At 40.3% G+C, this 19,994-nt stretch overlaps 1 protein-coding gene across 11 annotated transcripts in view; it reads right to left on the reverse strand.

Annotated features, from left to right (window-relative positions):
• The window catches only part of TENM1 (teneurin transmembrane protein 1), a 1,412,425-nt gene that overhangs the window by 113,828 nt on the left and 1,278,603 nt on the right, over positions 1-19,994 (reverse strand). For 10 of the 11 annotated variants that reach the window (XM_050964456.1, XM_050964455.1, XM_050964457.1 and 7 more), the window contains 2 exons: positions 19,014-19,160; positions 4,452-4,668 (listed from right to left, as the gene is read on the reverse strand). In XM_050964456.1, the coding sequence (XP_050820413.1) occupies positions 4,452-4,668; positions 19,014-19,160 (364 nt within the window). The remainder of the gene's footprint in view (positions 1-4,451; positions 4,669-19,013; positions 19,161-19,994) is intronic. The other variant, XM_050964458.1, reaches the window with a different exon arrangement.

Consider the following 19,994-nt stretch of genomic DNA (forward strand, 5'->3'; position numbering starts at 1 on the left):
TATTGCAGACACACCTCTGCTACATTTTTTTATTCCTTATGTTAGATAACATCCAATTGTGTAAGGCTTTTCTTTCTAATACCATGGTTTATTTGCAAATATGACATCATCTTGAACTGTCTTTTAAACTAGTGTGTCAAAGTTACTTTAACTATATGGTAAGTGCAGCAACTTCTTCGCTATTTGAGAATCTGTCTATTGTTTTGCATCATGCACCGAGGGAGAAAAATGTTTCCGGTAAGCTGCAGCCTTTTTTTTTTTTTTTCAAATACATTAAAAATGTTTCTAGGCCTCTTGCAGTCTGTGGTCAACCTCCAACTCCAGAGGGAGTAGTTGCTTTTTTTGAGAGGATGCACAGATTCCGTGGATTCCAGGTAACCTTCGAGAAGTAGACTTTCTTTGAAAATGCTTCATGGGTCAGTCCACTTTTAACTGATTATCTCATTTGGCCATCAGGCAGCTTATTTGACATCTCTAATTTAAAAATTCTAGGTCTTTCTGTATTTATTATTCCACCTGCATTCTCTGACTATTTTTCACAAACATTTCTACCATTCCATCATCATTTCGCCTAACTCCACACTCTCTTATTTGTTATTTTGTCTTTTGTTTCCCACGTTAAACTTCCAATACCCACTGAGCACCTCAGGCTGCGACATTAACCTCAGATGTGGAACTCTTGTCAGGAAAACTTGAGTGAATTCACAATTGTCACATTACGAAAATAATGTAATTTATTGTATTATTTTTCTGATTAAAATCTTCAATCACAGAAATTAAGCTAGAGGCTACTAAGGTACATTAATTTCTCCTGCTGCCAATGTCACTGTAAGCAGCTTTTGGAGGGTAATTAATTCAAGATCAAGCATTGGACCTTCTTTTGTGTGCAATTTACGAGTCAAGTAGCTTGCCAGCAGTATGCATTTTTTAAACTCCTGTGGGTAGAGGTTGACAAAATATTGTCATATGCTACACTCTTTAACTATCACAAGCCAAATCGATTTTTGGTATAAGCAGATGCAATTCCATTGACCAGGAATTAATATGACCCACCTTTTTATATGTAGCAGTTACGTGTTCAAATTTAAAGGCAGCCAATACAAAATTCCAAGTTTTGGTGTAACATATGGCAAGGTGCTCTACAGGCTTCTACACTATACACAAGCTTCAGATTCTGAATGGATTTCTGACTTCGAGGTTGTCTATATTGTGGGGTGATGTGCTGTATGGGGGTTAGTGGAAGGAGATTTCTAAAGCATGCTAATGTGTTATGCATTAACTGGTGCACATAGACCCTGCCAATCTACTTTAACGTATTTCTCTTTGAAACTACTACTTTTAAGGGCACTACTGAACCTTTAGTGCACACCAGCAGGGTCTGCATGAAGTAATTACTGCACAACACATTAGTGCACTTTAAAAATCACACCCCATAGAATACATAACCCCATCATGCAGACAAGCCCTTAACCCTAATTGAGCGCACTGCAGCTGCCTGATCTTGAAATGATAAAGGCATGAAACAGCGGTGAGATCCACACCCTAAAGGAAAGATCCTAATCTCCCAGTTGAATGCAAATGGAAAAAAAAAGATGTCCTAACTCTTTCTGAAACATGATAATATCATACTAACTAACTAAGAAGACTCCAAAGTTGTCTACATGAATAACAAAGATCAGTCAACCAACTTCAGTCTGAAGGGTAGATATAATCTTGACAATATTTTCTGGTTACTTTCCTCAGCCTACCATCATCACTTCTGTTTATCTGGATTGAGACTCAGTCAGCTCTCATCCATACCCCAGTCCCAACCAGTGGCTGGGTAAGGCATCAAACTGCACTATCTGACTCAGAAGAGATGAAAACATTGATCTGGTGTTGTGCTAAGTTCCCTCTAAGTTGTGCGGCCGTGTGGCTGCACAGCAGCTTATTAAGCAGGCTGTGGCAAGGAAAGATGCCTCTCCTCTCCTGCCAGAGCCCAGCCTCAGACCTACTGCGGCTAGGGGAGAGGCACTCCTTCCCCAGCTAGGGTGACCAGATGTCCTGATTTTATAGGAACAGTCCCAATTTTTGGGTCTTTTTCTTCTATAGGCTCCTATTACCCCCCACTTGCTGTTCCGATTTTTCCCACTTGCTGTCTGGTCACCCTATCCCTGGCCCCAACCCAGCCGTTGCCCCACCCCCACCACTTCCATATTGGTGCACATAATAAAATTCATTCCGCACATGTGTGGGAAAAATTAGTGGGAACACTGGTCATGTGCATACTAAATATGCTGCAAACCATGATTCTGCACTAGCCTCTTTATGGCCTCATACTTGTTGAATGGGGGTGGTGGCAAGATAGAACGCTGTGGAATCCCACGAGAGCACTATTGCCCAACACTCTCCTCTGAAATCTTGAAATTTCTTCACAACAGTAAGAACCTGTATCAGCTTCTGAGCTGAGCCAGCCATGACCAAGTTATCCACTACCCAAAACACATCTATTAGATGAGATTTTACAGATGCTACAGTGTAAGCTCTTCACAGCATACAAATTTTAAAAAATATTTACACCAAATTGATCACCTTCATCTCAACACTTCTGCTACAACTGCTCTAGCTCGCTTCCCTTCTGCTTCAACTATTGCAGATCATCATAAACCATGGTGACTTTTGAGGATGAATATGGGGTAGAAGATGCCAGGGGTCACTATCTTGGTAGTAGAGGACAAAAGATTTATAAAAGCCAACCAAGCAATACAGTGGTCTGTCAGAGGAATAATTCTGTCCTTCAGAGACCTCTGCAACCTTTCTAATTCCATCAGCTTCCAAGGACAGACCAACTAAACAGGTCAAACATCTTTATTCTCCATACTCCAAAGGCACTTTGGGCAGTTAGGCAAAAACTGAAATACTCAAAAAAGGCTTTAAGACCAAGTCAAATTCTATCAATGATAGCCTCAGAAGATCAGTTCTTTTTATCTGTAAAAACATATTGAAAGGATTATGTGAAATCCTCTCGATAGTAGTTGAAATGTCACAGGACGCTGTATAGGCGACTTGACTGCTCTCCTTCCAGGTGATATTAAATGGGTAGGTGTTTGGTTTATGTTGCTGAGGGAAGTTTTGAGCTCTGGTGATAAAAGAGTAACATGCAAGAGCTAGTTATTATTGTTTATGATTTTTCTTTTAAACAGCAAAATGCTATATTAAATACACATGCAGCCAAAGATGATGTATTTGGTGCACTCAGATAAAATAATAAGCTAACTGCACTGTTCCATTAGCGATTTACACTTTAAGGCTTGGTGCTGCCAGCTATTGGTTTTGTTCAGTTTCACGTACTATTGTTCTACATATTTATAACATCCTGTTACGTTAATAATAGCAATTAAATGTTTAGGTATGTTAGATCAATAAAGATTCTTTACATATTTACATTAGTAAAAAATTAATAAGTCAAAGAGAACACACTGAATTTGTTCCCTCTGTGGATGTGTTTGAAGTGAAAAGAGAAATGAAATCTAGGTGACAACGTAAGTATTATTTATTGCATTTGTGAAAATGAAAAATACTGGTGTGTTTATTAATGCAACTTGGATTATCTAATGTGCAGGCCTAGGAGTAGTGGTTAGATAATAGGGATGATTTGTGAATGCTTAGTCAGTATATAAATCACTGTTTCCCAGGATGAACTGCAGTATAAAAAAAAAACATATGTGACTCTATATTTCAAATTTACTGACTTTTTTCAAGAGGGAAGTATAGGTAATCGTGTCCTTTGAGCAAGTGTCTGCCCTTCCTTATTCACACATTCCTCTTCTTTAAAGAACAGCATAACCACACCAGTACACAGAAATGACTCTGATTTCTGAGATCACACACCAGTTATATTTCAATTAAAGGGTAACCTGCAGAGCAAATGGCAAACTTCATGTTCTACTACTACTACTACTTTCTGACTATGGCTGCTAATCAGACTAAGGGGCATTCAGCACATAAATAAAGAAAATATGTTCACTGTGTTATGTCACAGCTCCACTAGGGCATGAAGCTGACTCAAGAGAGCTCATATGACTCCAACACTGCTCGCCAGTATATCTCCAACATTCTGACAAGAATTGCACCCTACATTGTTTCTCATGGAAACACACAGCAGAGCAATTTACCTCCCAGGATAGTTACACCTTTATAAAAAAGGTACTACAGCTTACTACAGTAAATAGTCTTATACGCTAGATGGAGTAACTCTAGGTGTCTGGGCTAGTAATGTCGGAGGGCAAGTCTTAAACTGCCAGAATCTCAAACAAAGAATATATCATTTCCACTACTTTCAGATTACCATTAATGTGAAAAAGTCAATAAAGATTTCAAAGAAGACCTTGATACCGATGTTTTTTCTATTAAAATAATTTATCAATACAGTTTTCACTATCCAGACCACTTTAATTAAAAATGAAACTTACCTGCTGTCAAATAAGACATCTCCAGGGATTACGTGAGTGCTCTCCTTGCCAATAAGGAACTTGATTCTATCATAAAAGAGCCTTGGAGGATGCTGAGAGAAAGGAGGCTGGCTGTGCTGAATGAGGTCAAGGGGATCAGGTGACCCTTGGCAGAGAGGGCTTGCATAGCAATTGCTTTGCTGACAACAATCAGGGTCTACACAGTCTGTCAAACCATCTGAAAATGAATAAAACAAAAATTCAGGAAATAGAATGATGTTTAGAAGAAACCAAAGGGTTTCCTACTAGAAAGCATGGGAGAACAATATCTAATCATCTGGAAGGAATGCTGATTTTAAGGTTGTTTAGGCTGAGATTCAGCAAAGCACTCAAGCACATGCTTAAGTGGGGATGGGCATTTCTCTCCAGCAGTGGCGGCTCTAGGGATTTTGCCGCCCCAAGCACGGCAGGCAGGCTGCCTCTGGTGGTTTGCCTGCGGAGGGTCCGCTGGTCCCGCAGCTTCGAAGCCTGCAGGAGGTCCACCGAAGCTGCGGGCCAGCGGACCCTCCGCAGGCAAGCCGCTGAAGGCAGTCAGCCTGGCGTCCTCGTGGCACTGGCAGAGCGCCCCCCATGGCTTGCCGCCCCAAGCACGTGCTTGGTGTGCCGGGACCTTGAGCCGCCCCTGCTCTCCAGTTACTAATACTGAATGGTAGCTCACAAAATCTCCATGAGGGAACAGAACCCATAAACTAAGTGACAAGAAAGAGTGTGACTTATCATCATCATCACAATGCAGATAGGAGAAGAAAAATCAATATTTGTCAGTCCAGTGGGTATATAGTTCACAAATATATAGTTTAAATTTCTAGTAGCTCAATATCGTTATAATGAATAGTCTGTTAATACCCGTGAAGAATACGTACTTGCTAAAGTGTATGAAATGACCTGTACAATCTGAAACATCATCCAATTTTAATATCCATCTTTATTATAGTAGTAAAAAGGGCTCTGGTAAAAGTTCTTCAGCTTTTAAACTCTATACATTTTATTAATGTTAATGTTTTCAGATGTTTTATTATTCTTATATTAATAGCTACTAAAGTGAATTCATGAGGATTTGATCATGACTGCGGCTCCTTTTATGCTAGGCACTGTACCAATACAAAGCTAGATGCAGTCCCTGCCCTCAAGTGCTTAACATCTAAGTCTTCTCTACTTGATGCTTGTTTGCAACTCCCATCATATTCAAGTGAAGCAAACTTGTGAACTAAATGCAAACTATTCCACCAATCGGAACTTACAGATAGCTGAAGTAGGACAAATGGGGTTAAGTTTCTGAAAAAAGAGTCTCTATTTTTGTATATCGTTTTGCACCTATAATTACTTGTAAGCACAGCTTAGATCACTTAAGTATAAGTGCTTGACTACTCCCACCAATCAGCTACCCGGACATCTAAATATCTAAATTGTACGCACAATTACTGGCATACCAAAAAGGAAGGCTGAAAATCCAGCCCAATAAATATAAATGTAGTAAATACTGCACAGAGAAATCAAATATAATAAGATACACTAAAAATCTTCAAAAATCTTCTTGAATGCCTTCATTTTATTGTGCATATTTGCTATCTCTCTTAGATTGAGAGGTATGCTAATGCATAGGAAATAAGATCAAGGGATCAAATTTTTGACCCTCCCAAAGTGACCTCTTTTCTTTCTATTTGTAACAAGGCCAGATTTTTGCTTAGACTTTAATGAGGCCCCATAGATTATAAACACCTTCCGGGCAGGTACCTCCTCTTTGTTCAATACAGCATACAGAACACTGTAAACACTCAGTAAATAATGATTCACTGAGGAAAGGAAGCACAGACCCTGTTTATAAAACCGAAGCATCTATAATGAAATAGACGTATCTGGAATCTGAAACTCCTTGCACTAACATTGCCTGTCCTTGGGCAAGGTAATTATTTGTTTGGTTAAGCAAAAAAATATTAAAAAATCTCTTCTAGAGCAGCTGGAAAAACAAACTGATAGTCCTGTTGTTGGACGAATAACAAAGGGCAACTGTAAATAGTTAGCAACAAGACCTCAGGTGCTGCGATGGTCACAGTTCAGCTCAGTGGGTGGGTACTCAAAAGCAACTTTAAGATATCTTTGCATTCTTGGAGTCAGTTTGCATCCTCAGGGAATGGAAGAGCCAAAGGAATCCCTGGTGGATCTATACCACTTGAAGAGCCTCTAGGTAGGGCAAATTCTTTGGCAATTGGGTACAGCAGCTTTATGATGGTGCAGTGCCCTAAAAGTAAACTAAAGCAGAGTAGGGGCTTCTGACAAAAACGTCAAGTTACTTTCTAAAAGAAGCCATTTCCTTGGAAGCTAAGAACTTGGCTTCTTGAGGAAACTGATGGGAACAGCTATTGCAGAATAAGCTTTGGAAGTGGATTAAGCTAAACTGGAAACCTCTCCCCTCCTCTTATTCCAGAATAAGAGTGTCCGCCTAGAAAGCTATTCCAAAATAGCTTATTTTGCAGTAACTATTCCAGCTAATTTCTCCTGTAAGCAAATTTCCCCTTGAGACACAAAATTTGAAGAGACATGATTCTTCTATTTGTGTAAGAATAAACAGGGAAAATTCCCAGAAAGATTTGAGATTGAAAATTTGTTTTAAAATATTTTTTCTCTGTATTATTTTAAAAACATATTACCACAGAGAAACCGTGGTTTAAATAATCTGCAAATCCTTTTTCTTACAAAATTCCCATTGGCTCCTATAGGAATTTTGCCTGAGTAAATAATGAAGAATCTGACTCCCAAAACAAGTTGCCCTCCCCACTCTTTGATATTCTGGTCAGCATTTCATGTGTCTTGCAACAGTGGCTTGAATTCCCACTGCACACAAGAAGAAATCAAGCTTAAAGCGAAATGGTTTCCTGGTTCTCAAAGCAGATTCAGTTTTCACCTTTCCTCTGCAGTTCACCTGTCAGAATTACTGTATCTTTAGCAGGATCCATTTTGTATGGACTTTCCACACTCTCAAACTATATTAGTGCAATTTCTCATGTTTGTTTTGTATGCACTTGGTTTCATTCGCTCATCTTCTCTATTACCTCTCAAGTATTTTTGTGAAGATTGTGAAAGGGAGGCTATCTGTGTGGGGCTCCCATTATTAACAGTGGGGAAACTCCAAAACCATATTAGAAAGAGCACTGTCAGTATTATTGTTACTGTAAGCACCAACAAGATACTTAGCTGTATTGTACAGGGAGGAAATACGACTTCCCTGAAGAGCTGAAAATAAAACGACAAACAAGAAACAACTATGCAGGCAGAGAAAGCACTGGAAAACCAGGAGTTGCAACTGTCACTCTGCAAAGCAGTGTGTTTTGCAGCTTATAGATTAACACTAATGTCTTTTCTTTCTCTCTTACTCTGTATAAATAAAATCCATTTTCCCATCTGACCATTTTTACCATTTGGTTAGATAGGTGAGATTTTATTCTGCTTTGAAGAATTTTCTTTTCAGTCACAGATGGAGCAAAGCAGCGTAAATGAGCAGTGCTTTGAGAAAAATACTCTGAAAGAGAAGGGGTGATGATGGAAGGAAGCCTTAGAAACAACATATGATTGAAGCCTTCATACCCACATAGCTGACTCAGGTCCAGCTGACTCAGGCTATTTCTGTATGTTTGTGGGAATCAGACACAGCCTGCCATAACCTCCTACATGGGCTTTGGGACTTGTGGATTCTTATTGTGTTTGACTTCCACTTCCATACATCATGTCTTCCACACTCCCCATTATGTCCCCCCAGGACTGTGCCGGGCAGTCTCTCAAGATTTGGTCCTATATTTCCAGGTTCTCTTAAAAGGTACATCTCTCTCCTTTCAGTAAACTTTCCTAAAATCTTTTCTTCATCAGATTGCACTTTACTTTTCTAATTGAACATTTATATGCACTAAAAGAAATCTGTAAAAAATCCTAAACAGGCTGCCTGAAAGACTATTTTGATGACTGGAAGCTGATATATAGATTGGACAACATGATTTTTAAATGGTTTTAATGGAGGAGAATGAGAGATGCAGTATCTCAAGTTACACGACAGGAAGCTTTGGTAACACAATTCCCTCATAAATACACTAAGGATATCAGTTTCAATATGTCAACCCTCAAATTACAATAACAATGGAATTTTAAATATAAGAAGAAACCTCCAGAAATCTGATTTATAAACTCCAGACTCTGAAAATACCTCAAAATTATTTTCAGTTCTCAACAATCAATCTTCATTTTGGTAAGTAGGCAGTGTAAAAAATGACACAACAGACCCTGTGTGTGTTAAGATTTCTATTAAATTTCAAGAGACAAAACACAGGAATATCAACAGATACACACAGCATAAACTGTAATTCATACAGTCAGTGATCCAGTATACCGAAGACTCAACCATCAATTATTACACTGGATAAAACAGCAGACAGCTAGGCTAAAATGTAGCACTGAAGTGTAAACTACTTGGATTTGATATTAGCGGTTCTACTGTTGTCTTATATAAGAAGTAGTGGGGCACAACTGGCAACATAGTACAATCAGTTCACTACGATAGGAGTGATTAAAGTGTGTAATCTAAACCTGAAAGGAACAATCACAGGTTGGCTAGCATCATGCTTATACAATGCCTTTAGCTTCATGTGGGAAAGGTAACGACTGATTATCTGCTTTACTTAAAATGTAAAAGTTCCCAAAGTACTTCTCACATTACTCCTAGTTATGTGACCCCCAAGCATGCCCAAATAAATCTGTTAGTCTTTAAAGTGTCACCGGACTCCTTGTTGTTTTCCTAAAACAGAGTTCACAAAGAGCAACTTGATCACGTGTTATAGGAATTCAAGCTGTTAATAAGTAACTGACCGGGGTTTCAGCATATTGGTCTGCCAAGCATAGGGACGGTGTTGCCAGACAAGGAACATCTGTAGCACCCTCAGCTTTAAATTACCTTAATGAAAAGGCGCAGCATGAAAACACAAGAGGCCATGTTGTGCTCTCAGCAAGACTGCTGCACTGTAACTAAGATAATTTGGGACAAAATTTTTGCATTGCTTTGATGGGGAAGTGAATCTTTCAAGCACATTTCTAAAAGCAACAGAATAAATATTTATTATCCATTTACATTTTTGCACCAAAATCTCACACAAAGTTCACATTACTCGTTTAATATTATTGAATGACTGTTGCCACTTTCTTTATGAGGAATCACCAGGATTCGCTAACCAAGATGAAAATTAAATCCTTTTCAGGGTATCAGTGCCTTGCTGTAGATGCGCTTCTACAGTGGTCATTAAAGGCTCAGGGTATGTCTACATCTACAATTTTGCAGCGCTGGTTGTTACAGCTGTATTAGTACAGCTGTATAGGGCCAGCGCTGCAGAGTGGCCACACTTACAGCAACCAGCGCTGCAAGTGGTGTTAGATGTGGCCACACTGCAGCGCTGTTGGGCGGCTTCAAGGGGGGTTCGGGGAACGCGAGAGCAAACCGGGAAAGGAGACCAGCTTCGCCGTGGTTTGCTCTCGCGTTCCCCGAACCACCCTGCAAACCGCAGGGAAGGAGACCTGCTTGCTCGGGGGTTCGGGGAACGCGAGAGCAAACCGGGAAAGGAGACCAGCTTCGCCGCGGTTTGCTCTCGCGTTCCCCGAACCACCCTGCAAACCGCAGGGAAGGAGACCTGCTTGCTCGGGGGTTCGGGGAACGCGAGAGCAAACCACGGCGAAGCTGGTCTCCTTTCCCGGTTTGCTCTCGCGTTCCCCGAACCACCCAGCAAACCGCAGGGAAGGAGACCTGCTTGTTCGGGGAACGCGAGAGCAAACCGGGGAAGGAGACCAGCTTCGCCGCGGTTTGCTCTCGCGTTCCCGGAACCACCCAGCAAACCTCAGGGAAGGAGACCTGCTTGCTCGGGGTTCGGGGAACGTGAGAGCAAGCCGGGGAAGGAGACCAGCTTGATTACCAGAGGCTTCCTCAGGTATGCTGGGATATCTGCTTATTCCACGGAGGTCAAGAAAAGCGCTGGTAAGTGTCTATACTTGATTACCAGCGCTGGATCACCAGCGCTGGATCCTCTACACCCGAGACAAAACGGGAGTACGGCCAGCGCTGCAAACAGGGAGTTGCAGCGCTGGTGGTGCCCTGCAGATGTGTACACCTCCTAAGTTGCAGCGCTGTAACCCCCTCACCAGCGCTGCAACTTTGTGATGTAGACAAGCCCTCAGTAAGTGATTGGGGGGAGCATGCAAACTATGACACACTTAGGGTATGTCTACACATCAATTAAAAACTCACAGTTTCCCCATGCCAGCTGACTCAGGCTCTCTGGGCTCAGGGTAAGAGGCTGTTTAACTGAGGTGCAGATGTTTGGGTTGCAGCCTGAGACCTGGGTCCCTCCCACCTTGCAGAGTCCTAGAACCCGGGCTCCACCCCAAGCCCAAATGTCTACAACTACAATTAAACAATTCATTAGCTTGAGCCCTGTAAGCCTGAATCAGCTGGCATAGGCCAGCCCCGGGTTTTTAATTGCTGTGTAGTCATATCCATAGTGAATTAAGCATGCTCCCTCAAGCATGGCTGACTACTCTGCTGGCCTGACACATTAAGAGTGAGCATGGTTATTTCGCTGCTCATTTTCTGGCAGGAGCATCCTGGTGTCAGGGGAGTATAGGGTCTGTAATTCTGGTTGGTCCTTCAGGGGAACTCCTTATGTAACTCATGACTATGATAGAGACATAAATGCACAGTAAGCTAATTTAAATACTTCTATTAACTTAGTGCCTATTTCTTTTACTATAAAAGAGTATCATATTATATTACATTCGAGGCAAGCACTGTGTAGTAAATGTATGTCACATTTATCACACTTGGGTTTTATGTGTACTGAGAAACATTAATATTTCTATTATATCCTCCAGAAAATAAAATGCCATTGGGAAAACAAAGAGGCTTTTTGTTAACTGTAGGTTCATATTATTTACTAACCATAAAAGTTAATAAAAAGAATATAAATTGAGTGAAATGTATAGGTGAGCAGCTATAGGCCCAACCACGTATCAAATTCTGGCTCTTCTAGTGTTCACATCTATCCTTGAGTTTCTTACATTTCATCTTGGCAGCTATTGGAGTGTCACAAACTAATATTCTTGGAAATTTGATCCATTTTCTCCAGTCTATAAATATAATTATTAAAATACCAATAGCATAACCGAGTAGGTCACGGGAACAGAGTATGGAACAGCTGAATGGGGGAGCAAATAACAAGGTGCTATACGTGAGACAGCAGGGTGGATTCTCCAGCACTCTAGTGAAGAGGACTGGAAATATTCAGTTTTTATTAATTAATTATGAAAGTGACTAATTCAATCAGCATAGTACCTCACATGTTACTTATTTTGATATGAAACTCCCCACCTGAGGAGGTGTTGAGTTTTTTGGGTATTTTTTAGGATAAGGGGCACATTTGGTGGATGTTTCTGCTAAAATAATTAGCAGTGAAATAGCCAACGTCATTGTTTAAATTGTCATCTGTAAGTTTTGTATTTAACTGAGATGAAGGGGCAGTCGCACCTCTCAGAAATATTGTTTCTGGCTCTCTGCAGACTCAGGGAGACATCATTGCATTGTTTACACTCCATTTACAGTCTCAAGATTAACTTCTGAATTTCACAATGGAATGTGTTTACACTATGTCAGTAGTTCCCAAACTTGTTCCACCACTTGTGCAGGGAAAGCCTCTGGTGGCCTGGGCTGGTTTATTTACCTGCCGCGTCCGCAGGTTCAGCTGATCATGGCTTCCAGTGGCTGCGGTTCGCTGCTCCAGGCCAATGGGAGCTGCTGGAAGCGGCAGCCAGTAAGTCCCTTGGCCCGTGCCGCTTCTAGCAGCTCCCATTGGCCTGGAGCAGCGAACTGTGGCCACTGGAAGCCGCGATCAGCTGAACCTGCGAACATGGCAGGTAAACAAACCAGCCCGGGCCACCAGGGGCTTTTCCTGCACAAGTGGTAGAACAAGTTTGGGAACCACTGCACTATGTAATACATGGTTTTGTGGCCATGGAACTTGCTACAGAATCATCCTCTCATTGAAGAATTATATTCTGGAATCTCAGCTTTAATTTTACATATAGACAGACAGGCAGACAGACATGTAACAAATTCGATGGCCACAGCACCATGGGCACAATGCTGTCCAAAGCACAAAAACAGGGCAGAGAATCTATAGGATAAACATAGCAAGGAGTGAAAGGGACTTGAAGCATCCAAAAATGGATCTGTAATGAAATGACAGTCACCTCTTGGCTGAGGACTCAGAGAACCAAAGGTATCTCAGAGGTCTCCATACCACAGAAATGCAAAGAAAAGTATTAGGGGTGAGCCTGGGATGGAGGCCAACTAATCATGTGGTCAGGAACCCTCCATAGACAGTATAGGGGGCCATGATTTTTTTGGGGGTGGGCAGGTGAACCTCGTTCTCTCACTCTCCTCATCCCCTCTATGCAGGATAGCCAGATAAAGCTCAACCACGTGAGCTTTTTGTGGTATTTGAGCATTTCATATTGCTGCACAGATTGCTCAATAGTTTTGTCTTTTCCTTAACAGATTAAAATAGCCTCAGTAGTGCTTAAACTAATTTTGCCTTCTTTTATTTAAAATAGCCCCTGTATAACTCCTGTGCTAGTTTGTTTCATCACAAGTTCAGTTAAGTTCAATTATAATTGCTAGGAAGCACTGAACAGAAGAAGAAACTAAGCAGCAAAAATGCTAAAATTTCCAGTGCTGCATGCAAAAATTTCAACTGTTCCTCAAGTTTCAGCTACAACATGTAGCAATAAGACAACGGCTACCTGAAGTCATTAATAGAAAATTCTGGACTTTGCAGGAGTATACTTAAAACCAGCCAAAGTCCATGTGTAGAAGGAAGTTTTCACAGTATTTTGTTTGAGAGATACCATTTACTTTTAGATGTATTTGTTCAGGCACTCAGTGGTCTTTGGCCTTAAACACACAATGAATAGAAAATATATCATGCCTGATTTTTGGAAGTGTCAGCAACAATGAAAACTATTTCCATTATATAATAATAGTATATTACTTGTATAAAGACTCTATGTCTCAGTGACTGATATGCTATCAAAATGCTAATAGATAGGTCTGATACACTTGTCAATATTTTTACAGCACTGGTCACTAACCAAAAGCTAAACTGAGTCATATATTTTTCTTGTACTTGGATCAGATACAATAACTGGCTGAAAAGTGACGGTAGAGAGCTTTAGGTGTTTAGCGAAATGCTTGCAGTAAACTGTGTTTTTATTTCAAAAATGAAGTATAAGGATTCATTTAAAGAAAGCAAATAGCTGAAAAGACAGAACCAGATAAACTTAAAACAGGGGCTCAGCATCAAATAAATGAGTGCAAATGACAGTCTGCACAATCATGTAATGAGATATAAGAGGAAAACATAACCCAATGGTAAAAAGAATAGCATGGAGTGTGGCTGGGTAGGATGGATGGATGCAGGGCTGGCTTTATGAACTGCGGGGCCCAATTCAAATATCGGGCAGCAGTCAGGGGTTTTGGTGGCACTTCGGTGGCGGGGGCGTTGCTTCGGGCCTTCTGCGGCATCAGAAATGGCGCCAAAGACATGGAGTGGACCCTCCCACCCCCCTTCGCCGAAGACCCGGACATCCCCCCGCGGGTGAGTAAATTTTTTTTTAAAATTAAAAAGACGTCTAAGGCGTGGGGCCCGATTCCCGGGAATCAGACTAAAGCCAGCCCTGGATGGATGTTCTGCATCCAGTACTGCTGCTGCAGTACGTTCTAGCTACTTAGGCCTTATTCAGAGATAGCCTTAATTAACAGAATTCAGCAGAGAGTTTCAAGCAGTTTCACAGAGCTAGATGCTTCCAAAAGAACTCTCAAAATAGTGGCAAGACAGAGGAAACAACCTATTCAGATGAGCTGAGTGATCATCTTCTAAAATAAAACTGAAATTAGGTCAGCCATGACACTGAAAGATGAGAGAGGAAATGAGAACAGGAAATATTGTTGTAATCCCACAGAAAGCAATATTCCACACTGAAGAGGACATCTGTTGGAGATCCCAGCGTTATATAACTTGCATCATAAAGATTGCCAACATGTCACAGATGTACTCCACAAAAGCTAATAAAAACCATGTGATTGTACACCTTTTATATGCTGTCAGTTTTTATCGGTATTTTTAGAGATAATTAAGTAGGTGAACATACCTTGCAGACCACAAGTGGGGGAAAAGCTGATAAGGGGAATGACAGGGGTGGTTATGGTACACTCATTATCCAATTCGGTGGGAGTTTTGGATAAGTTTACATGGTGGATTTTGGCCACAAAAGAACAAGTGATAAATACTGTGCTCCAAATGGGCAAATAAAGATGCACATGTTTAACTCTACTGCCACGAATAATTCCACTGACACAGACCTATGTGCCTAAGTATTTGTGGAATCAGGGCCCATATGAATGTCTACATTGCATACTAGAGTAATTGTTTAAAAAAGAATTTAAGCTATTGCCTCTCCAGATGTGGGAGGGTTTTGTCTGAGGCTTTTTGTGTGGGTTTTCAGTTCTGGATAGGTCATGTCATTAGATACTCACACTTAGAACTAAGGAAATGTGTTTTTTTACTTATATTAAAATTAAAAATTAGCTTTTATTCTACAATGTATTTGTATTAATTTTTGTAAGGAGAAAATTGATTTTTTTCTGTCAAAAATACCTTTCATCTATATCAGACCTGAGTCTCAACCTAGAATTCAGACTAAATTTTCAGGTCCTGATCCTTAATGTTGTTTGTTTGTTTGATATATGCTACTGCTACCATTTTGTGCTTTAGTAGTGTCTTTCTTCTAAGGATCTCAGAGCTCAGAACACTTCCCAAGATCTCTGCATAAAGACATAAATATTTAAACTAAACACAATCAGCCTTAATGGGACCTTTCCCATGTGGAAACCTAATGATATGGTACACGTACAACTAGACGAGACCAAGAGTTAGAAAGTATGCTCTAAGGAACAATCCTACAGTGGCACAGGGGTTGGAGTGGGTAATGTAACAGATCTTTTCCAGATCTAATTTCTGTGGTTTTATGTATACAAGGCCTGGAAATCTGCTTCTGATCCCTTACCAATTTAACACTAGTGTAATACAATTAACTTCAATGGAATTACTTCTGATTTATACCAGTGTAAGTGAGAGTAGAATCAGGCCCTATGAATTTAAGATGGAAAAAGAAGTGATTTTAATGTGAAAAAAAATTCAATTTTTTTGTAAAAAACAACTGATTGTGAAGTGAAACTAATGGCAGTTAGCCCAGCTGTAGCAACCAGGCAAATTAAGTATTTCTCTCCCCACTTATCTTTAATTTTAATTTCAATGGACCTGTCCCCATACATTACGCTACCATAAAAATAATTTTTAAATTTACAGTGAAATGATGTTAAGTATCTGCTTTAAACTGACAAATTCAAGGAGATTTAGAGTTAATACTGCCAACTCTCAATAACTCACTGTTACTGCAGAATATAAAGCAGGCAAAAACCACAATATGAGGCAATTTATATAGAACTAGTTCACAGAGTGTATCAGAAAATGCTTTACATATATTGTAGGATAAACAGGGTTTTATGGACAGATTTAAAGGGAGACAGTGTAAGTAAGTCAGTGGTTTGGAGAGCAGGGGAGAGAGTAGTGACCCCGAGAGTGGAATGCTGTGTGAAGGGATACAGATTAGAGTACATAGATTGGAAGAATAGAGTGAGTTTATGGGTCGTGGATGGAGGAGTGTCATGGGGTGAAGCTCTCCAACACATTTCCTTATGGCCCCACCATGGTCCTGCAGGTGCGCTGAACTCAGCATCCCCTGGGTCCTTTCATACAATTAACCAGACCAGATTAGTTCAACCCCCTTTGGGAGTTTGGTTTATTTTCTCTCTAGAGGACCACTCACTTATTTAGCAGCTCAAGTTCATGCCGACTATGGGTCCATGTAAAAGTCCTAGTCAGTTTCCTCCCCGTGTTCAGAAGGCCTCAGTCCTCCTCCTGGTAATAAGTTGTATTTTGGACAATTCCTCTGTCTCCCTCCTTAAGACTGAAGGCCCCTACCTTTCCTCCTTGGAGCTGGAGTTGTAAATTAGGCAAGCTGTAGAGCCTCAGACAGCTTCTACTTCAGCTGGCCTTTTCCCAAGCAGTCATTCCACCCTTAGGCTTGGAGATTTTTCCAGGTAGACTTTCCCCTGCTGTTGTCTGCCCTGCTGTGAGGGAGAAGGCAATATATACATGGTCCCCATACTAAAGCTACTAAAGGGGTGAGAGGGGAACCTTGCCCTGCCTACTCTGCAAGACTCCTGATCTCAGGCCTTTAAAGAAACAGCGATGGGAGTTTCTGCCAAATGCTTCTTATCCTAGGACCATTTTCTCTTTACCTATACGGCGGTCTTTCGCTCTAGCAGATCTTTCTAAATCTTAACAGCCACGTCATGTGATAGGGGTGGGTTGATCCCTAGGCACCATTACTCTTAAAGGGGAAATAAAGTGAAAAAGGAAGGATGATAGAGGGCAAATTGGAATAACAGGAGGACAACTCTGAATTGGATTCAGACATTATGATGGCAGTGCCAAAAGGTCATAGGGGTCCATATGGAAAACAATCAAAGTGAACACATTAAATGGATGAAAAACTGGCTGATAGGTCTCAAAGTGTAACTGTGAACGGGGAAATATCACTGAGTGGGTCTGTTTCTAGTGGGGATCCCATAGGAGTCGATTCTTGGATCTATCTTATTTAACACTTTTAAAAAACGACCTGGACGAAAACATACAACCATTACTGATAAATCTGCAGATGACACAAGATTGGAGGAGTGGTAAATGACAGAGGGCAGGTCACTGATACAGAGCAATCTGGATGACTTGGTAAGCTGGACACAAGCAAATAATGTGAGTAGTAATATGCATTTCAATATTGCCAAATGTAAGGGTCATATATCTAGGAACAAAGAATGAAGGCCATCCCTTCCAGGATGGGGGACTCTATCCTGGGAGGGAGTGACTCTGAGAAAGCTTTTGGATCATGATGGGTAACCCACTGAATATGAGCTCTGAGTGTGATACTGTGGCTAAAAAAGTAGGAGTAAGGAGGTTATATTATCTTTGTATTTGGCACTGGTGCGACTGCTACTGGAATACTGTGTCTCTTTTTGGTGTCCACAATTCAAAAAATTGGAGAGGGTTCAGAGAAGAGCCACGAATAAAGTATTGGAAAACATGCCTTTAGTGAAAGACTCAAGGAGCTCTTTCTGTTTAGGTTATAAAAAATAAGGTTAAGGGGGTGACGTGATCACTGTCTATAAGTACCCACATAGAGAACGGAATAGAGGAGGTAACAGAGGTCTCTTCAATCTAGTGGACAAAGATATAACAAGTGCCAATGGCTGCAAGTTCAAGCTAGATAAATTCAGACTAGAAATAAGGTGTATGTTTTTAACAATGAGGGTAATTAATGACTGGAAGAAACTAATCTTCACGGCTTAGCTTGGGTTGTGGGATGGAAAACCCTTAAATCAAGACTGGATATTTTTCTAAAAGATATATTCTAGTTTAAGCAGCTATTGGACTTAAACGTGAATTTTCTTATGGCCTGTGTTTCACAGAACAGATGATCACAATGGCCCCTTCTAGTCTTAAAAATCTATGAATCATTGGAGTGAAATGAGGAACGCAGTGACTGGGAATACTTAACTGCAAATACACTATCCAACAGGGGAAAATAGAGCAAGAGAGACGCTGCTTTAACTGTACATTGTTATGTTTTTATGTTTAGGTCACATGATATATTTTAAAGTTACCTCTGGCTTAGCGATCCTCAGCATACTTGCTACTGATTTGCTCAGCAACGTCTCAAAATTATGTGCCACAATTTCCTGTTATAACTGTGACTCTGTTAAAATTAAGGAACTAATTTGCTTAATAAGAGCATGTCTCAACGTATGATTTCATATTTTCTGAAGAATTTCTTTCATAATATTGATATTATGATAACGTATCAATGTACATTCTGTTAGTCACACATGTATGTTAGGACAGAATTTAAAATTTCATTTGTGTGTGTATTGTCAGTCTGACAAAGACTACAGCTCCTCATAAGGCATGTTTATAGTTAATGGAGTTATTTCAGGTTTTCTTGGAAGGAAATAAAAGAACAACATAATTATGATGAAAAACATGGATTTTTTCAAAACACATTCTGGTAGTATGATGATGGAGACCATATAAGCAGGGAGATAGATTTCCTCTCCAAAGAGCTTACAGTACAAAGGTCAGACCCTGAAACTACTCATTCAAGGGAGTAATCCAACTGAAGTCAACAGGACTATTCATATTAGAAAGGGATACAGCATTGGGCCTCTATGATAGAAAAGACAAACTCACATAAAGACAAGATATGGGACAGCAGTGAATGAACTGCGTAGGAACTAAAAAGTAAATAAAGGAGCATGCACAGTACCTCCATCATTATCCATATTATCCCCACACACCATTTCCATGACAACGTTACATCCTGTGCCACTCCATCCCACCTGACACACGCAGTGCCATCCATTCTGATCAAGAGTGCACCTCCCATTTCCATAACACAGACCCGGGCAGCCATCTAGAGAAGAAAATGTAAAGAACAAGGCTTCATGCAAGAGTTTCTTTAAAATTACATAACAATATTTGCTACTTTCAAATGATATCAGTTGATCTACTTTGGACTCCAGCCACATTCTTGGACAAATATTCAACTCTGCTTGCCTAGAAAAGCATGCCTAAGTTAAAAAGGCTTATTTTTTGGTGCCTAAAATCTTGTGGACACAAAAACTCAGATGTGGGTGTACTAATAGTATGTGCACACACAAATTGAGTAATCAGAAATCTATCTATCTGCTTTGCACATACAAATAACTTCTTTTTATCTTTTTATCTTCATACCTAGTATCAACTGTGTGCTCATGACAGAGTTTCTATATGAAACTTTGACACAAAAGATGAGTTTACAAAACGTAGGCAAATAATTTTAGGTGACCGAATCTGGAAGCAGCAGATACTGTAGGTGTGGAAACCCACATAAACTGAGCAGGGCTAGGGAAGCCTGTTCTGATTCATTCTGAAGTACTTTCCTAGGGAAAGAAAATGGGGGGTGTTATGTAGCAGTCTATATGGTTTTATAAAAATATGCTAATGAGTGAGTATAATGTAACTGGAATATGCTTCATGCAAAAGGTCTCTTGTCAGTTATAATTAAAAAGCTTATAATCTGAGTGTGATCATCCTATTTGTATAAATGTACCACTCTTGTATCTGAAACTAGAAATATGAAATATAATTTTGAGAGCCTACTGTAATTATGCGAAGTGTGGGCCATTAATGGTGGTTTGGAATCTTGATGACTCCCATTAACCAGGACAATTGTCTGCAGATGGCTCTGTTTTACCTGTAAGTCTTC

This window comes from Gopherus flavomarginatus, chromosome 8 (genome assembly GCF_025201925.1).
Source record: "Gopherus flavomarginatus isolate rGopFla2 chromosome 8, rGopFla2.mat.asm, whole genome shotgun sequence".
NCBI lineage: Eukaryota > Metazoa > Chordata > Testudines > Testudinidae > Gopherus > Gopherus flavomarginatus.